General features: G+C 37.1%; 3 protein-coding genes across 3 annotated transcripts in view; all 3 read left to right on the top strand.

The window, feature by feature from the left end:
• The first annotated feature begins 1,360 nt into the window (after positions 1–1,360).
• LOC100186044 lies at positions 1,361–2,989 on the top strand. Its single transcript, XM_026836640.1, has 2 exons — positions 1,361–1,468; positions 1,822–2,989. The coding sequence occupies exon 2, from the start codon at positions 1,832–1,834 to the stop codon at positions 2,489–2,491; it is 660 nt and encodes a 219-aa protein (XP_026692441.1). The 5' UTR covers positions 1,361–1,468; positions 1,822–1,831; the 3' UTR covers positions 2,492–2,989.
• A 6-nt stretch (positions 2,990–2,995) lies between these two features.
• On the top strand, positions 2,996–5,404 carry LOC100177345 (probable ATP-dependent RNA helicase DDX10). The gene has a single exon (XM_026836583.1). It carries the CDS (start codon positions 3,030–3,032, stop codon positions 5,238–5,240), a length of 2,211 nt encoding a protein of 736 aa, XP_026692384.1. The 5' UTR covers positions 2,996–3,029; the 3' UTR covers positions 5,241–5,404.
• The window catches only part of LOC100183686 (ATP-dependent RNA helicase DDX1-like), a 13,554-nt gene continuing 3,550 nt past the window's right edge, over positions 5,403–15,406 (top strand). Inside the window, exons 1-11 of the mRNA XM_026837013.1 lie at positions 5,403–5,496; positions 5,890–7,617; positions 8,145–8,315; positions 8,618–8,810; positions 9,147–9,379; positions 9,882–10,127; positions 11,219–11,323; positions 12,183–12,299; positions 12,479–12,662; positions 13,221–13,423; positions 13,742–13,924. Coding sequence (XP_026692814.1) covers positions 7,384–7,617; positions 8,145–8,315; positions 8,618–8,810; positions 9,147–9,379; positions 9,882–10,127; positions 11,219–11,323; positions 12,183–12,299; positions 12,479–12,662; positions 13,221–13,423; positions 13,742–13,924 — 1,869 coding nt within the window. The 5' untranslated portion in view covers positions 5,403–5,496; positions 5,890–7,383. The remainder of the gene's footprint in view (positions 5,497–5,889; positions 7,618–8,144; positions 8,316–8,617; positions 8,811–9,146; positions 9,380–9,881; positions 10,128–11,218; positions 11,324–12,182; positions 12,300–12,478; positions 12,663–13,220; positions 13,424–13,741; positions 13,925–15,406) is intronic.

Genomic DNA, 15,406 nt, shown 5'->3' on the forward strand with positions numbered 1-15,406 from the left:
ATGTGGAGTAATCAGTATTTGACTGGTTTCGGCGTACAGGTGGTTAACAGGGTACTTTACGTTGGTGATTAAGACTAGCAGCAATCAGCTTAGTTTACATAATAATATATGATCGTACCTACGAACCTACAGAGCCATTCTTTACTACATTTATAATCCAACATGAGTGGACATGCAGCTCCAAACTGCTTAAGTACTAGCAGATAAGGTGTTCGCGTTTTCCGATTTCATAAAGACCCGGAACGCAGAAAAGGTAGCTTACTAATTCAAGCAGAGGACCAAAAATAGTAACTTAGTATTGTTTTCCTCAATGTCACTTCGATATTAGGCAAATTTTACAAAGATACCTTAAGTTTCGTTGCCGGGTATACGCGTTGAGTTTGTGAGCCAAAAAGTAAAATCACGGCAATTTACATGCAAAACTGCAGCTAGATACACCAGTTTATGGTAATGTTATGCGTTTTTGTTTGTATTTTTATATTTTAAACATGTTCTTTTATGTTTTTGGTTAGTAAACTTGATATTTTCTGTTTTTTTACTCTTGAATCGATTGAGTGTTCAATAAAAGTTGATTATTTTTGTGAGGTTTATTATTATAATAAGATATAACAATAGTAGAAAGCCATTTTTACGCGCAGAAGTGCTTGGTTTTTAAAAAATCGCAATATTTAAACGAAAAACAGCACCCAGCAATGATAAAATGCTATGCCCTGGGCTCCGTAATGGTGGCGACTATGACGTCATAGACGCGAGACAATGGATAACAAGACTCGTTGTTTTACAATCCGTTTCCTAACTTGGTCTATACTAACTTTGAGCTACGCGAGTGGCACAGTGACCAGCTATACTGCGCTTGTCTCCAGGCCATAGGATACGGGTTCGAGGGTTGACGGGGCTACTATTGTTGACGTATGTGTGTGCGGGTTAAATTCTGATACAAATTTTAGTCAAATTTACCACGGTGGTTCTCTTATTAGGTTTTTTAAATTGTCGGCCATAATTAAAAACACCCTATCCCATAAAAAAGATCAGCCCCAAGGTTACATATAACTAGTAAGCAGGCGCGAAATTTATAAAACAGAACACCCATGTTATAACGTCTGTCACACGATGATAAATAAACCAATCTATTTAGTATACGTGTGCCGACAAAAAGATGTCAGGAAAAAATCGAACCCCCAAAATGCAGCAAAATATACAAGTCAGTAGTGGTGCCAAATATATTTTACCTGTAACCAATTTTTAGTTTTACGATTGTTTATCGTTTCATTTAAAATTAAAACTATATAAATTTTAGTGTAAATTTCAATATGGTTTATTATTAAACCAAAACAAGTTGACTTCGTAGCGCCAGAAAATCGTTTTATGCCACGAGTGGTAAACACCTAATAATTTTGGAATCACTGTTCGGAGTCAACATGTGAAATTTCCAATGCAAACAAATGCATTAGAGTTTCGACTTGCTGAGGTAAGGTGAATTATGTTACAGAAAGTAGTACCAAAGCAGGTGATTACTGAAAATGTTGGTCTTAAAATCTCCCTTAGGCCCCCCTGATACCAGCTGTAGAGATTTATTTAAAAAACGATTTTGTTTTTTTCTAAAATTGACTTGCAAATGCAAATCTTACGTTATTTTGAAAGTAAAAAGATTGTCATGTCACTATAGTGTTGAATCTCCCATTATATAACCGATTTTCTGTTTCATACACCTCGTGCTTACAAGTTACCACATATGTTGCCATTTTATGAATAAATATATTATATATATATAATATAAATAATAACATATGTTATATGTTTCATTTTGGTGTGTTTCTTTAGATACATTTCGATGGGTAAATTTGCTCTTTCCGTGGTAAATCCGTGTTTAAACTTGTTAAATGCATCAAGACGATCACAATGTATTCTACAAAGGACTTATAGCGCAAAGCCAAAAGTTATGACAATACCAAGCCCTATAACCAGTGTTCGAAACTGGGCATTTGGAAATATGGTGCGCGGCTACTTTAACCAGGAGTTTAATTTGAAAGAGTTTGTGGCTGCCTGCCCTGCTGTAATGACGGCAATAATTGATCACCTCAATAATGGAGATTATGAGGTTTTAAATAACTTAATGATCAAGGAATGTTGTGATGAAACCAAGTCTGGTTGGGAGGTATTGTCGGAGGAAGATAAAGTAAAGTTTTCATCAAGCCAAGAGGAGGAATTCCACTTTTTCAATCCAGTTTTAAGGATGCGTATGGAACAAACTGGTGAAGATGTCCCTCAGTTAGTTGCGCATCTAAACATACAGCTATCTATGATCTACATGGCAAAGCTGAGAGACTTAGCTGAAGTTGCGCAACAAAAATCTAAGGACACCGTCCAAGTTAATGTTAGAAACTTAGTGACTGGCGGGACTGTAAAAAAAGTTGAATTTGAAAGGGAAGTAACGAGAGAAGTTGATGGTTCGTGGATGGTTCTTAGTCTTGACCAGTGGCCAAGCTACTGACCACAGTTATGTTTATTCTTTCTATAGGTTTTGTATTGTTGCTATTCGCACCATTGGTTGCTATTCGCACCATTGGTTTACAACAGACCTTCTTAGACTCGTGGTCACCGAGAGTTCACCAACTTTATACAAAGTACTATATATTTAAGCCAATCTATTTGAAGATGTTTTTATTATATTAGAATGAAACAGAAATTATAAGTGGGCATAATATTTAAGTCATTTAAACATAGAAATTTTACTTTCCTTCTTCGCTGCATAGATAATAAGTATTGGTTAGGATTTGTTTACAATGTTATGAAAATTGTGTGGTACAAATTGGAATTATTACCTTATAAACCGCTTGAAAATTTTGTGCGAATAGAAAAGTTAAGCCAAGCTGTATGTCTTTACTATCGTTGTGGGCGTCAATTTAAACCATTTTCCTAAAACTAATTTCACACCTTACAAAAATGAAGCCTACCCTTTCCTTGCTATTAATTTCTATTTTTGTTTGATAGAAATTGTGTCAAAAAAGTAGGACCATTGTTTATTAAAGATGTCGGTTCAACCTTCAGACATTCAGAACTTTAAAGCTTGGAAAGGAAAGAAAAGAAAAAGGAAATTTGTGAAGAAACCAAAGAAAGAAATTGAAAAAGAGGAAACTGTGAGCTTGGTTGATCTTGATACGACAAAAGTTGAAAAGTTTGAAGAATTTCCTTTTGCTACAAAAACTAAGGCAGGTTTGCGAAAAGCTGGTTTTGTGTCACTAACTGCAATTCAGCGAGCTGCTATTAAACCTGCGATGCTTGGGAAAGATATTTTAGGTGCAGCGAAAACTGGCTCAGGCAAAACATTAGCGTTCATTATTCCAATATTAGAATGTTTGCATAAACATAACTGGAATTCGTTGGATGGCCCAGGCGCTTTGGTGATTTCCCCAACACGAGAATTGGCGTTTCAAATATTTGAAGTTTTGAAGAAAGTTGGCGGGAAACATAATTTTTCAGCTGGTTTGCTTATTGGTGGGAATAATGTGAAAGAGGAAGCTCATAGCGTAGGAAAAACTAATATTATAATCTGCACACCTGGGCGCTTATTGCAGCATATGGACACTACCTCTTATTTTCATATGAATAACTTGAAAATGTTAATACTGGATGAAGCGGACAGGATATTGGACATGGGTTTTAAAACCACGTTGGATGCAATCATTGAAAACCTTCCTAGTGAGCGGCAAACTTTGTTATTTTCTGCAACGCAAACGAAATCTGTTAAGGACCTTGCCCGTTTAAGTTTGCGGGACCCTGCCTATATTTCTGTTCATTCAGAAGCAAAACATTCAACTCCTCAGGGTTTAACACAAAGGTTTATCTGCTGTGAGCTTAAAGATAAATTGAATGTCTTGTTCTCATTTATAAGAAACCACCAAAAATCAAAATGCCTGGTGTTTGTGAGCAGCTGTAAGCAGGTACAGTTTATATTTGCTGCATTCTGTAAGCTGCGCCCAGGCACACCGATGCTACATTTACATGGCCGCATGAACCAACTGCGCAGAATGTCAGTTTACCAAGAGTTCTGCCGTAAAAAGTTTGCAGTTTTAGTGGCGACAGACATCGCAGCACGAGGTTTAGATTTTCCAGAGATTGACTGGGTAGTACAACTCGATTGTCCTGAAGATGCCGACACTTATATCCACAGAGCCGGACGTACAGCTCGATATAACGGTAATGGGAACTCTCTCCTTGTGCTGACGCCCACAGAGAAAGAAGCAATGCTGAAACATCTTCAAAACAAGAAAGTTCCGATTTTGAAGTCAGAAATCCAGTCAAACAAACTTGGTAAAATTGACAGAAAACTTCAATCTTATTGTGCAGAGGATAAAGAATTTAAAGAGAAAGCACAAAGATGTTTTGTAGCGTATATAAGATCCACATTTCTAATGAAAGATAAATCAGTGTTTGATGCAATGAAGGTCCCATTTAGTGAATTCTCAAGCTCTCTTGGTCTTGCTATTCCACCTAGAGTTAGGTTTTTAGAACGGAAAATGAAATCTCTAAAAATGAAGGAAAATTCTGCTGTAAATGATGAAACGAAATCTTCTGAGTTTAACTTTAATGAGATCGATGATGAATGTGATCTTATTACTGTAAAGAGGAAGAATGTATTTGAAGAGGAGGAAGAGACTTCTGAGGTGGAGGAGTTTGCTCCGGATGTTGCATTGGATCCTGCGAAGAAGAAAAGATCGAAAGCTGCGGAAGCGCGGAGGTTGTTGAGAAAGGGGATGCGAATGAATCAGAAGATTAAGTTTGGGGACGAAGGCGAGGTTGCCGAAGCGTTTCCTCCACTGCCTCCTAGTGGTGAGGATGGAGATGGTATTAACATTGAGGAAGCAGCGAAAGCGATGCAGGAGGCGGATGTAAAGGATCGTGAAAAACATCGGTTGAGGATCAGGGAGCGGCATCGTAAGAAGAGGTTGGAAGCCAAGAAGGAGAGAAGAAGATTGCAAGCTGAGTTGGAAGGGGGGAAACAAGTTGTTATTGGGGGTGATGATGACATAGGTGATGATGACATAGGTGATGATGTCATAGGTGATGATGTCATGGGTGATGATGTGATAGATGATGATGATGTCACAAACACTGTTGCATACTCGGATGAGGAGCAAGAAGAAGAGCAAGAGGCAAAACACCGGAAGTTGAATACTGGGTTTGGAAGCAGTTTAGATGAAGATGAAATGCTTGCTTTGCATTTGTTAAGAAATAAATAGGAATGTCTTTGTGTGTGTTTGTAGGAAATGTCTGAAACCGTTACTTTAATTGTGGAACTGTTTGAACTTACTCGCATTTCGTTAACCAATGTCTTAAAACATTTTAAAATTAACGTCATTGTTTAACTACTGTCTTAATATTGGTTTCTATTTGCTCTGAACAGGTGTAGGACAGGTAGGGTTAGTTATGAGTGGTAAATATGAATACTCGGTATCCAGTGATGGTTGGATGTCGTTGTCTGCAATGAAAAGAAAGGTGTGTATTCGTATCAATAATGGATGTTTGATGTCTTATAATGCAACATATGCGTATCACTGCCACCAGTGTTAGTACCAGTGCTGAGTATTGAACCTGGTATCCTAAGTTTGACAATAAACCACGTGGCGTTCTGAAGTATTCTTCATAGGTGAGGTTATATAGCGAGACATGCATAAGATTTACATCTAGAGTGCTGCCTGCTATTAGCAACTACTGGCTCATAACAATGTTAAGTGTTTGTACCCTAAGAAACAAACACCTGCTGTTGGTATATGTGTCAAGCATTGAAAAGACTTAATGATTCCGCCACTGTGGGCCTGTGAAACCTAACTTAGCAGTATACTTACCCGTAATGTTACTTTAGTTGATTCATTACTTCATTTTCCACAGAAAGTTGAACAACCAGCGCCCAAGATATCGAAGATCCGATATTCCTCACTTAAAGTTCACCGTATCTCACCTAGGAAGAAATTTAAACAATCGTCCATGCTACACTATGTGAGGGACTCTGGGTCAAAGAAATTAAAAAGAAAACGTGAAAATACCTCCCGTTCTGCGGTGGAATTGAACACAGAGAAATGTTATGATGAAAATAATGTTAAAGTAACGAAAGGTAACATAAGCAATGACAATTCTGACTCCTACAATGTGGAAAATTTATTTCAAACTTGTTCCAAAACGAATATATCAAGAAACCTTTACAATCAAAATGCAAATCACAAAGCTGCAGGATTTGGATCTAACCAGTTTAAACCGGTTCAAAAAGATGTTTTAAACCCAGACGAACCAGTTATAACCAAAGACATCAAAGAAACATCATTTTCTCCATTAAGTTGCTGCGCAAACTTACCAGAAAAGTTGCCAAATCAGGAAAAACATCTTCAAGTATATCCAGGGTCTTGTAATAAAGCGTTATCACCTCAAAAATACAACGGAACTCAGGAAAAACACATTAAAACTTATTCACAGTCTTCCAAAATAGCTTTATCTCCTCAAAAACACAATAAAAGTCATAAAAAATCTTCTCAAATTTATTCACGATGTTCTAATAAAGCGTCATCCCCACAAAGAAACAACAGAAGTCAGAAAAAACATTTTGAAACCTATCCACAATCATCTAACATAGTTTTATCCCCACAAAAACCAACCAACAACAAACCATTGCAAAACAAACCCCAACTAAAGGAGCCGGACACATTAAAATACACTGGTCATGTTTCTTCTCAAAACTCTTACTTTCCAAACAACGACAAAGAAAATATCCCGGACCTTTGTTATGACCTCACAATGAAGTTTGTTGAGGATTCAGAAGGACAATTAATATTCGATCGAATGACGCAGAAACATGGAAATAATGTAGCAGACACCCATAGAGATAGCATGTACTTTGCATTTGAACATGGTTTAAAAAACAAGCCAACCAATCAGAGCACCCAGATTTTTAATGGTTGAAAGTGATTGGTTATATTTATTACTAATTATTCTGTATTTTATTTACATTTTAATTTTTTTGGGCTTTTTTAAAGTTAAATAATTTTTATATTCTTATATTTTATATTTTTAATGTTTTGAATATTTTGCGTCTTGCAATATTTTGCGCTACAGTGCAGTTTTTTTATATTTAATCTCTTTCCTTCAGTGTATTTTTAATCATATGGAGACTTAAGGTTAAGTTAATGGTTGCTGCGTAATGTAGCTGGCTGTTAAAAGATAGAAATTTCAAAAACTTTTATATTTTCTATTAAAGATTGCTAGTGTTGAATTATTACCATGTATAAGCTATTTAGCTGGGTAAGACTAGAGTTTTAAATTGTTATTAAATCTGTTGTTTTACTTTTTTTTTTAAACCCAGCATACCAGAGGTTTTGCTTCTAAATTAGAATCATGACTGCGTTTGAAAACTTGGGGGTGATGCCTGAGATTGGGAAGATGATAATGGAGATTGGTTGGCTACTTCCAACTGATATACAAGCAGAGTCGATCCCTTTGATCCTGGGAGGCGGGGATGTCCTTATGGCTGCGGAGACTGGGTCAGGGAAGACGGCAGCTTTCAGTATCCCTGTTATACAGATCGTGCATGAAACGCTATCGAGTACAAGGGGTGGTGGAGGTATGAAGGTAAGGGGTGGTTTGAATGCTGTGGTTTAGGAACTCTCATGTTTTTAAAACAATTCTATTTTCTTGGGTAAACTCCTGTAGCATGATATGACAATGAAACCTGGGATTTAGGTTAGAGTTGATCCATTACTAAAACACCTAGTTTTTATGTTTCTGTATAAAATCCTGGTTGTGGCATAGTGGTTACAACAAGTGGTAATGGGTTCGATGCTGCCACGAATGCCACCTTTGTGGAAATACGCTTTCTTAAGCATTTGTGGAAATACGCTTTTCTTAAGCACTTAGCCCCCTATTGCTTCTGGGTTGTCTAAATTCAAACAAAACACCAACATTTTAAATCCATGCGAGGATAAATAATTTATATTGTAATAATAAAGTTTTTAAAGCATTGCATTATGCATGTTAACAACAACAGAAAAATAAACAATCTTTTGCACCAAATCCTACTGTATTTCTTTATCCCCAACTCTATGAGCACCAGATCAGGGTCAAAATCACAGAATTTGTTACATTTTCTTTTCCCTCAGGGTGGCAATGCATTGCCTGCTATCTTCAACACCTGGCAGATGAACCCATACGACAGAGGAAACGCATTTGCGATTAGTTCTGATGGTTTGTTGTGTCAGTCAAGGGAGGTGAGGGAATGGCATGGATGTAGGTCAACCAGGGGAGTTACTAAGGGCAAGTATTATTATGAGGTAAGTTCTATGGAATATGTACATGGTAAAAAGTCAACAGTTAGTGTATTATCAGGAATAGATATTTTACCTAAAATGGCATCATTAATCTCTTCAGTAAATAAAATCATTTATAAAAAGTGGATTTACTCACTAGTATTTACATCAAATTGAAAAGAAATGGCTGTCCATGAGAATTGAGAACGTTAGTTTTTACTCCGTACAAGTCCTTTGGTAACCAATGCATTTCCAAAGATTTTTACCTAAAGATACAATACTGTATTGCAAACTTTACAGTGTTGCCATGTATATTTCCACTATAGGTATTATGCAAGGATGAAGGTTTAAACAGAGTAGGTTGGTCAACACTGTCAGCAGATTTAAACCTTGGTACTGATAAGGATGGATATGGCTTTGGGGGAACGGGGAAAAAATCCAACAGTCGTCAGTTTAACACGTACGGTGAACCTTTCACAATGCATGATATCATTGGCTGTTTCTTAGATATGGATGAAGGTAAAAAATGACATTTCTATTTTCTTCTAATTGTGATATTTTAGTTTTGAACATATTTTGCAAAAAGTACCTTACTTTTATGGTCGTATATATTACTCGACTGCTCTTTACTGTCATTTTTCATCTTTCGTTTATACATGTTATGTTAATCTTTGTTATTATAAAAAAGAAGACAAAATAAAGTCATTTTGCGTAAGATATATATTGGTAAAGAGTTTATCTTCTATATTCACAAATATAAACAAATAAATTTGCTACAATAAGTTGTCCCCTAATACAGTGTGACAATAAATATTATTGTTTAAAATTAAGCATTTTATACGACCCCCACTTCAGGTAGAATCAAATACTCCAAAAACGGCATCGACCTCGGCCATGCGTTTGACATACCTGGTTTCCTAAGAAAACAACCAATGTTTGCCGCTTGTGTTTTAAAGAACTCCGAACTTAGTTTCAACTTTGGTGGTGAGCCGTTTAAATTCCCACCTAGTGGCCAGTTTGTCGCACTTTCAAAGGCCGGCGACCAATCAAGCGTAACAAGCGCTAAAACTGGATCCGCTGTCGTTAAGGTAAGTTTCAGTTGTTAAACAATGTTTACACTAATTCTATAAATCCAAAACTCACATGGGGCGTGTAAAAAATAATATAGTAGGTTGGGAATGATGGGACACCTTTACCACATAATATCCAAATATCCTGATTGTGTTTTAAACAATTATCGACAGTCTATGGGACTTGTGAGGATACGGTTTTATAATTCTTTGAATGTTCTTTGTTTACTATTAAATGAGACGAGAAAATGGAGTGAAAAGGTGTCCCATCTTCCCACATACACCTCTGGTCTGCTTAAGGAGTAATAACGTATATATACACATACCTTTTTTATTTTAATGTATCATATGCAGTGGCGCAGCCAGAAAAAAAAATAAGGGGGGAGAGTTTTAATCAAAAAATTCAAAAAATATTTTTTTTTAAATATTTTTTTTATTATTATTTTTGGGGTTTAAAAGGGAGGTCGCGACATCCTAAACCCTCCTGGCTGCGCCACTGATCATATGTATTCCTTAACAGAAGCAAAACACAAAGAGATCCAACAACTCTCCTTATGCGATCATAATTGAGCCTTCCCGTGAGCTGGCGGAACAAACGGCAAAAATTATTAGAGATTTAAAAAAATTCGTTCAAAATCCAACTGTGTCTGAAGTCCTCGTGGTGGGTGGTGTGCCTGCAAGTGACCAGTTAAAGTTGATTCAACAAGGAGTTGATATTTTAATTGGGACGCCGGGTCGAGTGGATGATTTTATCTCAACTGGAAAGGTTGGTGACCTTATGCTTGCTGTCGAGGTGTAATCGTGTATCTCATGCTCATGATTAAGTTATAACATGGGTGTCTTCTTATACACCAGATACACATGGTGTATTCATACACCTCATGCTCACTGTCGAGTTATAACATAGGTGTCTTCTTATACACCAGATACACATGGTGTATTCATACACCTCATGCTCACCGTCGAGTTATAACATGGTTGTCTTCTTATACACCAGACACACATGGTGTATTCATACACCTCATGCTCACTGTTCAGTTATAACATGGATGTCTTCTTACACCAGACACACATGGTGCATTCATACACCTCATGCTCACTGTTAAGTTATAACATGGGTGTCTTCATATACACCAGACACACATGGTCTATTCATACACCTCATGCTCACTGTCGAGTTATAACATGGGTGTCTTCTTATACACCAGATACACATGGTGTATTCATACACCCCATGCTCACTGTTAAGTTATAACATGGGTGTCTTTTTATACACCAGACACACATGGTGTATTCATACACTTAATGCTCACTGTCAAGTTATAACATGGGTGTCTTCTTATACACCAGATACACATGGTGTATTCATACACCTCATGCTCACTGTCGAGTTATAACATGGGTGTCTTCTTATACACCAGATACACATGGTGTATTCATACACCCCATACTCACTGTCGAGTTATAACATGGGTGTCTTCGTATACACCAGACACACATGGTGTATTCATACACCCCATGCTCACTGTTAAGTTATAACATGGGTGTCTTCTTATACACCAGACACACATGGTGTATTCATACACCTCATGCTCACTGTCGAGTTATAACATGGGTGTCTTGTATTTATACATCTTATGCTCACTGTCAACTTATCAAGTTGTGTTCATTTATCTTATGCTCATTGTCGAGTAATAACATAATTTTAATTTATCTCGTTGAAAACGATGGCGAAGGTCATGTTATTTATAGAACAAAAGGCGAAGGCATTTTCTGTTGCATGCAAACATGGGTGTCTTATTATGTACCAGGCACACAATGTATTCATACAAGTATACCACCTTTCTTACTTCTCAGATCGATTTAAGCCAAGTAAGGTTCCTTGTACTCGACGAATGCGATGGATTATTAACAGCTGGTAGCGGGGGGTTTATCAAACGAACACATTCCCATATACCACAGGTAATGTGTTTAAGTTATATAGAAATGAATGTTATATTCTATATGGGTGAGGTCCTGTGATAAGGCATGCTATATAAAGATATAGAACAGAGTTGACTCATTACCCCAACACCCAGCGGCTTAGGCTCATTATTATTGAAATGTCAGTATATGAAATTATTTATTGGAGAACCTGTGTTAAATTCATGGTATTCCTTACAGCAATAGTATATATATATATGTGCTGTTATACTGATTGTATATGTTGTCATTTTACATGCTCATTGTGTTATACCAACTGTCGTTTTATATAGTATGCCCGGCATCACCAAACTTAATATAAAAACTAGAAATAGGTTTACATATTATTACGTGGTTGCGGCAAAACTTATACAAAACTTAATATACTTGGACTCAAATAATGGCTGGCAGGAACGGGTTTCCCGATATATTACCTGCTTCCATATAGTATGATTGGAGCAACATTATAATGATTGTACTTTATAGTATGGGTACTATATAGAAGATTGGAAGCCATACTATATACTATGTAGACCATGGTAGAGTGGGGGAAGATGGGACACATTTTGACTCTATTTTCTTGTTGAATTAGGTAGTAAACAAAGAACATTCAAAGAATTATAAAACGATATCACCAGGACTCCCATGGACCATTGATAATGTTTTAAAACAGCATCAACATATTGGAATATTATGAGCTAAAGGTGTCCCATATTCCCCCACAGTACTCTATATTAACATTATAAAGATTCTAAACATTGTACATCTAAACTGTATGTGACCACACATAATGATTATCTCTATGTAATATACACGACAGCGACATCATAATGCTAAACTTTACACAACCCACCTCCAGGTAACATCTGATGGGAAACGTCTCCAAGTTATCGTATGTTCGGCTACTTTGCATAGCTTCGATGTTAAAAGGCTTGCTAATGAGATCATGCATTTCCCTGTGTGGGTGGATTTGAAGGTTAAGATATGTTGCTTGTAATGTTGTGTTGAGTTGTTATTTTTAATTTATTGGCTTTGTTGCGCCTAGATCTTATTTTTCCTGTGTTGGTGAATTTAAAGGTAGAATTAGAATTGCAATGTTTAATGTCACATAATATACTCCTATTTATATTATCACATGATATATTCACCATACAGGGTGAAGACTCAGTACCTGAGACCGTCCACCATGTTGTTGTTCCCGTGGATCCCATAAGGGACCCTAGTTGGATGGGGTTGCGCAATCATGTACCGACCGACGCCGTGCATAAGAGAGATAACGTTGACAGCAGAGCTAAGGAAACTAAGGAGAAATGGTCGGAAGGGATCAAAATATTGAAAGGTAAAATATTAGCTAACTTGGCGTTGAATAAGAGCCTTGTGTTTGAACTCTACCATTGTTTGTATAGTGGTAAAGCTAGTATGTCACCTTATCACCAAAGGGTAGCAAGTTCATTGCTTAGTGTTGCCACCATTGTGGGTATGGGCAGGATTCCTAACAGTAATTACTCCAAGTCAGTGGTCACTAATGCGTCGTCAAAATTGGCAGTCAGGTAGTTACAAACTGCAGCCTCGAACATATAAGCTTTGGTCTAGAGGCAGGCATGCTAAACACTGTACCATGGTACCATACAATACCCTTCGAAAGGTATTACCTTAATTTATTATGAATATGACTTTGAAACTATGCCCGCCGTCCATTGTACAGTGATGTCATAACTCTTATTATTGGCTAGTATTCCATTTGCGCCCATATTGAGCCTTGAACTCGTAACTTCTGGTCAAGAAAGCTAACCAGTAACCACTAAACATAACATCATCACGGTCCATGACAGTGATCCTGCTTAAGCTGCTATGGTGATGTCATAACCGAATAATGATGTCATAAACCCTATTATAGGCGAGTATTGTGTTCGTGCGATACGCGACCACAAAATGGAGCAAGCGATCATATTCTGCCGAACGAAACTCGATTGCGACAACCTTGAACGATATTTCAAACAAGTTGGTGGTCACGATGACCAACTATCGTGCGTGTGTCTGCATAGTGATCGGAAACCTCATGAAAGGAGAGGGAATTTGGAGAAGTTTAAAAATCGGAAGGTAAAAACCGTTTTAAAAAAAAATGTAAATAAAAAAAAATAAACGAATATACATATAAAACTATCCAAGATAATAAATTAAATAAGTATGTAAAAATGTAAAAAAAAGGTTTATTCATTGTGTATTTCCAATAGCCGTCGTTTTTCATTCTCTTGTTTTATAAATTTGACCTTTCCTGCTATATTTGGCGAGATGAATTAAAGTTTATGTTATGTAAGTATTGTGGTGGTATAGATTGAGGCAACTAAAAGTGTGCGTTAGCTGTAGCCGCTCAAAATTAAGTTCCCACCTATAGTAACAGCAGCCAATTTACCACAGGTGCGACACTTGATATGTACAGACGTAGCAGCGCGTGGCATCGACATACGAGGCGTTCCATTCGTTATAAACATGACGCTACCTGATGATAAACAGAACTATGTCCATCGCATTGGGAGGGTGGGGAGAGCTGAGAGGATGGGGCTGGCTATCTCGCTAGTGGCTACTAAGCACAAGGAGAAGGTGGGCGGGTTATGGGGTGTTGAATGAATGAATGAATGTAACTTACTTTATCCTCGCGTGGCCGGAAAACGACAGTCGTTATCACACGGGTTAACACCTCGTGCCAGCTTACGAGTTATCTTGTATGTTACTTTGTGGGTAATTATTATTTTTTTATGTATGGCTGATAATTTAGACAACCCATTAGTGACCACTTGGTTGGAGCAATTGCCGTTAAGTGTCTTGCCCAAGGACACATACGCCCACAGCTGGTAGCAGCGTCGAGCCTTGTACCCATTACCTCTGGGTTACAAGCAGGCGCGCTAACCACTACACCATGGCGCCGGACGTGTTAACCTATATATACGGGTGAATTTGAATGAATGTAACTTCCTCGCATGGCGAGGCAACGACAGTCGTTATTACATGGGGTGTTCTGTTTTATACAACTCGTGCCTGCTTATGAGTTACCACGTATGTAACTTATTTATCCTCGCAAAGCGTGGCAATGACAGTTGTTATAACACTGGTGTTCTGTTTCATACACCTCGTGCCTGTTTACTCGTATAATTTTGTAGGTGATTGTTTCTCTGTATGGCTGACCATTTAGACAACCCATTAGTGACCACAGGGTTGGAGTAATTACCGCTAAGTGTCTTGCCCAAGGCATCTCTGCCCAAATAGGGCTCAAACACCAGGTCTGCATAAGTGTATCATGCGGCCATGCACTTGTTTAAACAATACTAGTATAGAACAAATATAAACACAGTTTTAAATTGTTTTAATGTTGAGCCAACGCCAAACCTAAACAAGTCTTAAAAGAGTCTTTAAAGGTATAAAAAGATCGTAAAGAGTCGTTAAAAAGTCTTAAAAATTCTACTGCCCATGTGGCATCACTGGGAAGTGAGTCATTGAGTAAATATGAACCGAGCATTCAATATATTCGTTAATATTTGCATTGGCAGTGTTGCGCAATGGTATTTCTATTCAAAGTCACTCCATCGTGCTTGAGTGATTATTGGTCATGTGATGTTTAGGAGAATGGTCATAGTAAACGTGTGTGATGTAATAATAGATTTTGTTATTTAACAATCAGTGCGTTTGTCATAATGACTTGACTAATTTTATAATACTGAACTTATAAAGTATATTTGTCATGTTCGACTCGTGTACAATAAAATACCTTTGCAATTATTCAGTGCATGAAAGGTAATTTTCTCATAAGCATATTTTAATAAAGCCATTCATTTATTGTATACTTAACATGTGTTCATAAGTTCTATATTATAAAGTTAATACACAATACAATACCTATGTAATTATTCAGTGTATAAAATATAATTTGTTCGTAAGTCCTTTTCATTCATTCATTCATTGTATACTTTACATGTGTTTGAAGTTTTTTCCACATCATTCTTTCAAATATAAATATTTCTTTGTATTAATATTAAATGCAACTCACTGTGAGTTGTCTGGCGCCGTGGCGTAGTGGTAGCGCACCTG

This window comes from Ciona intestinalis, chromosome 1, assembly GCF_000224145.3.
Source record: "Ciona intestinalis chromosome 1, KH, whole genome shotgun sequence".
NCBI classification, from domain to species: Eukaryota; Metazoa; Chordata; class Ascidiacea; order Phlebobranchia; family Cionidae; genus Ciona; species Ciona intestinalis.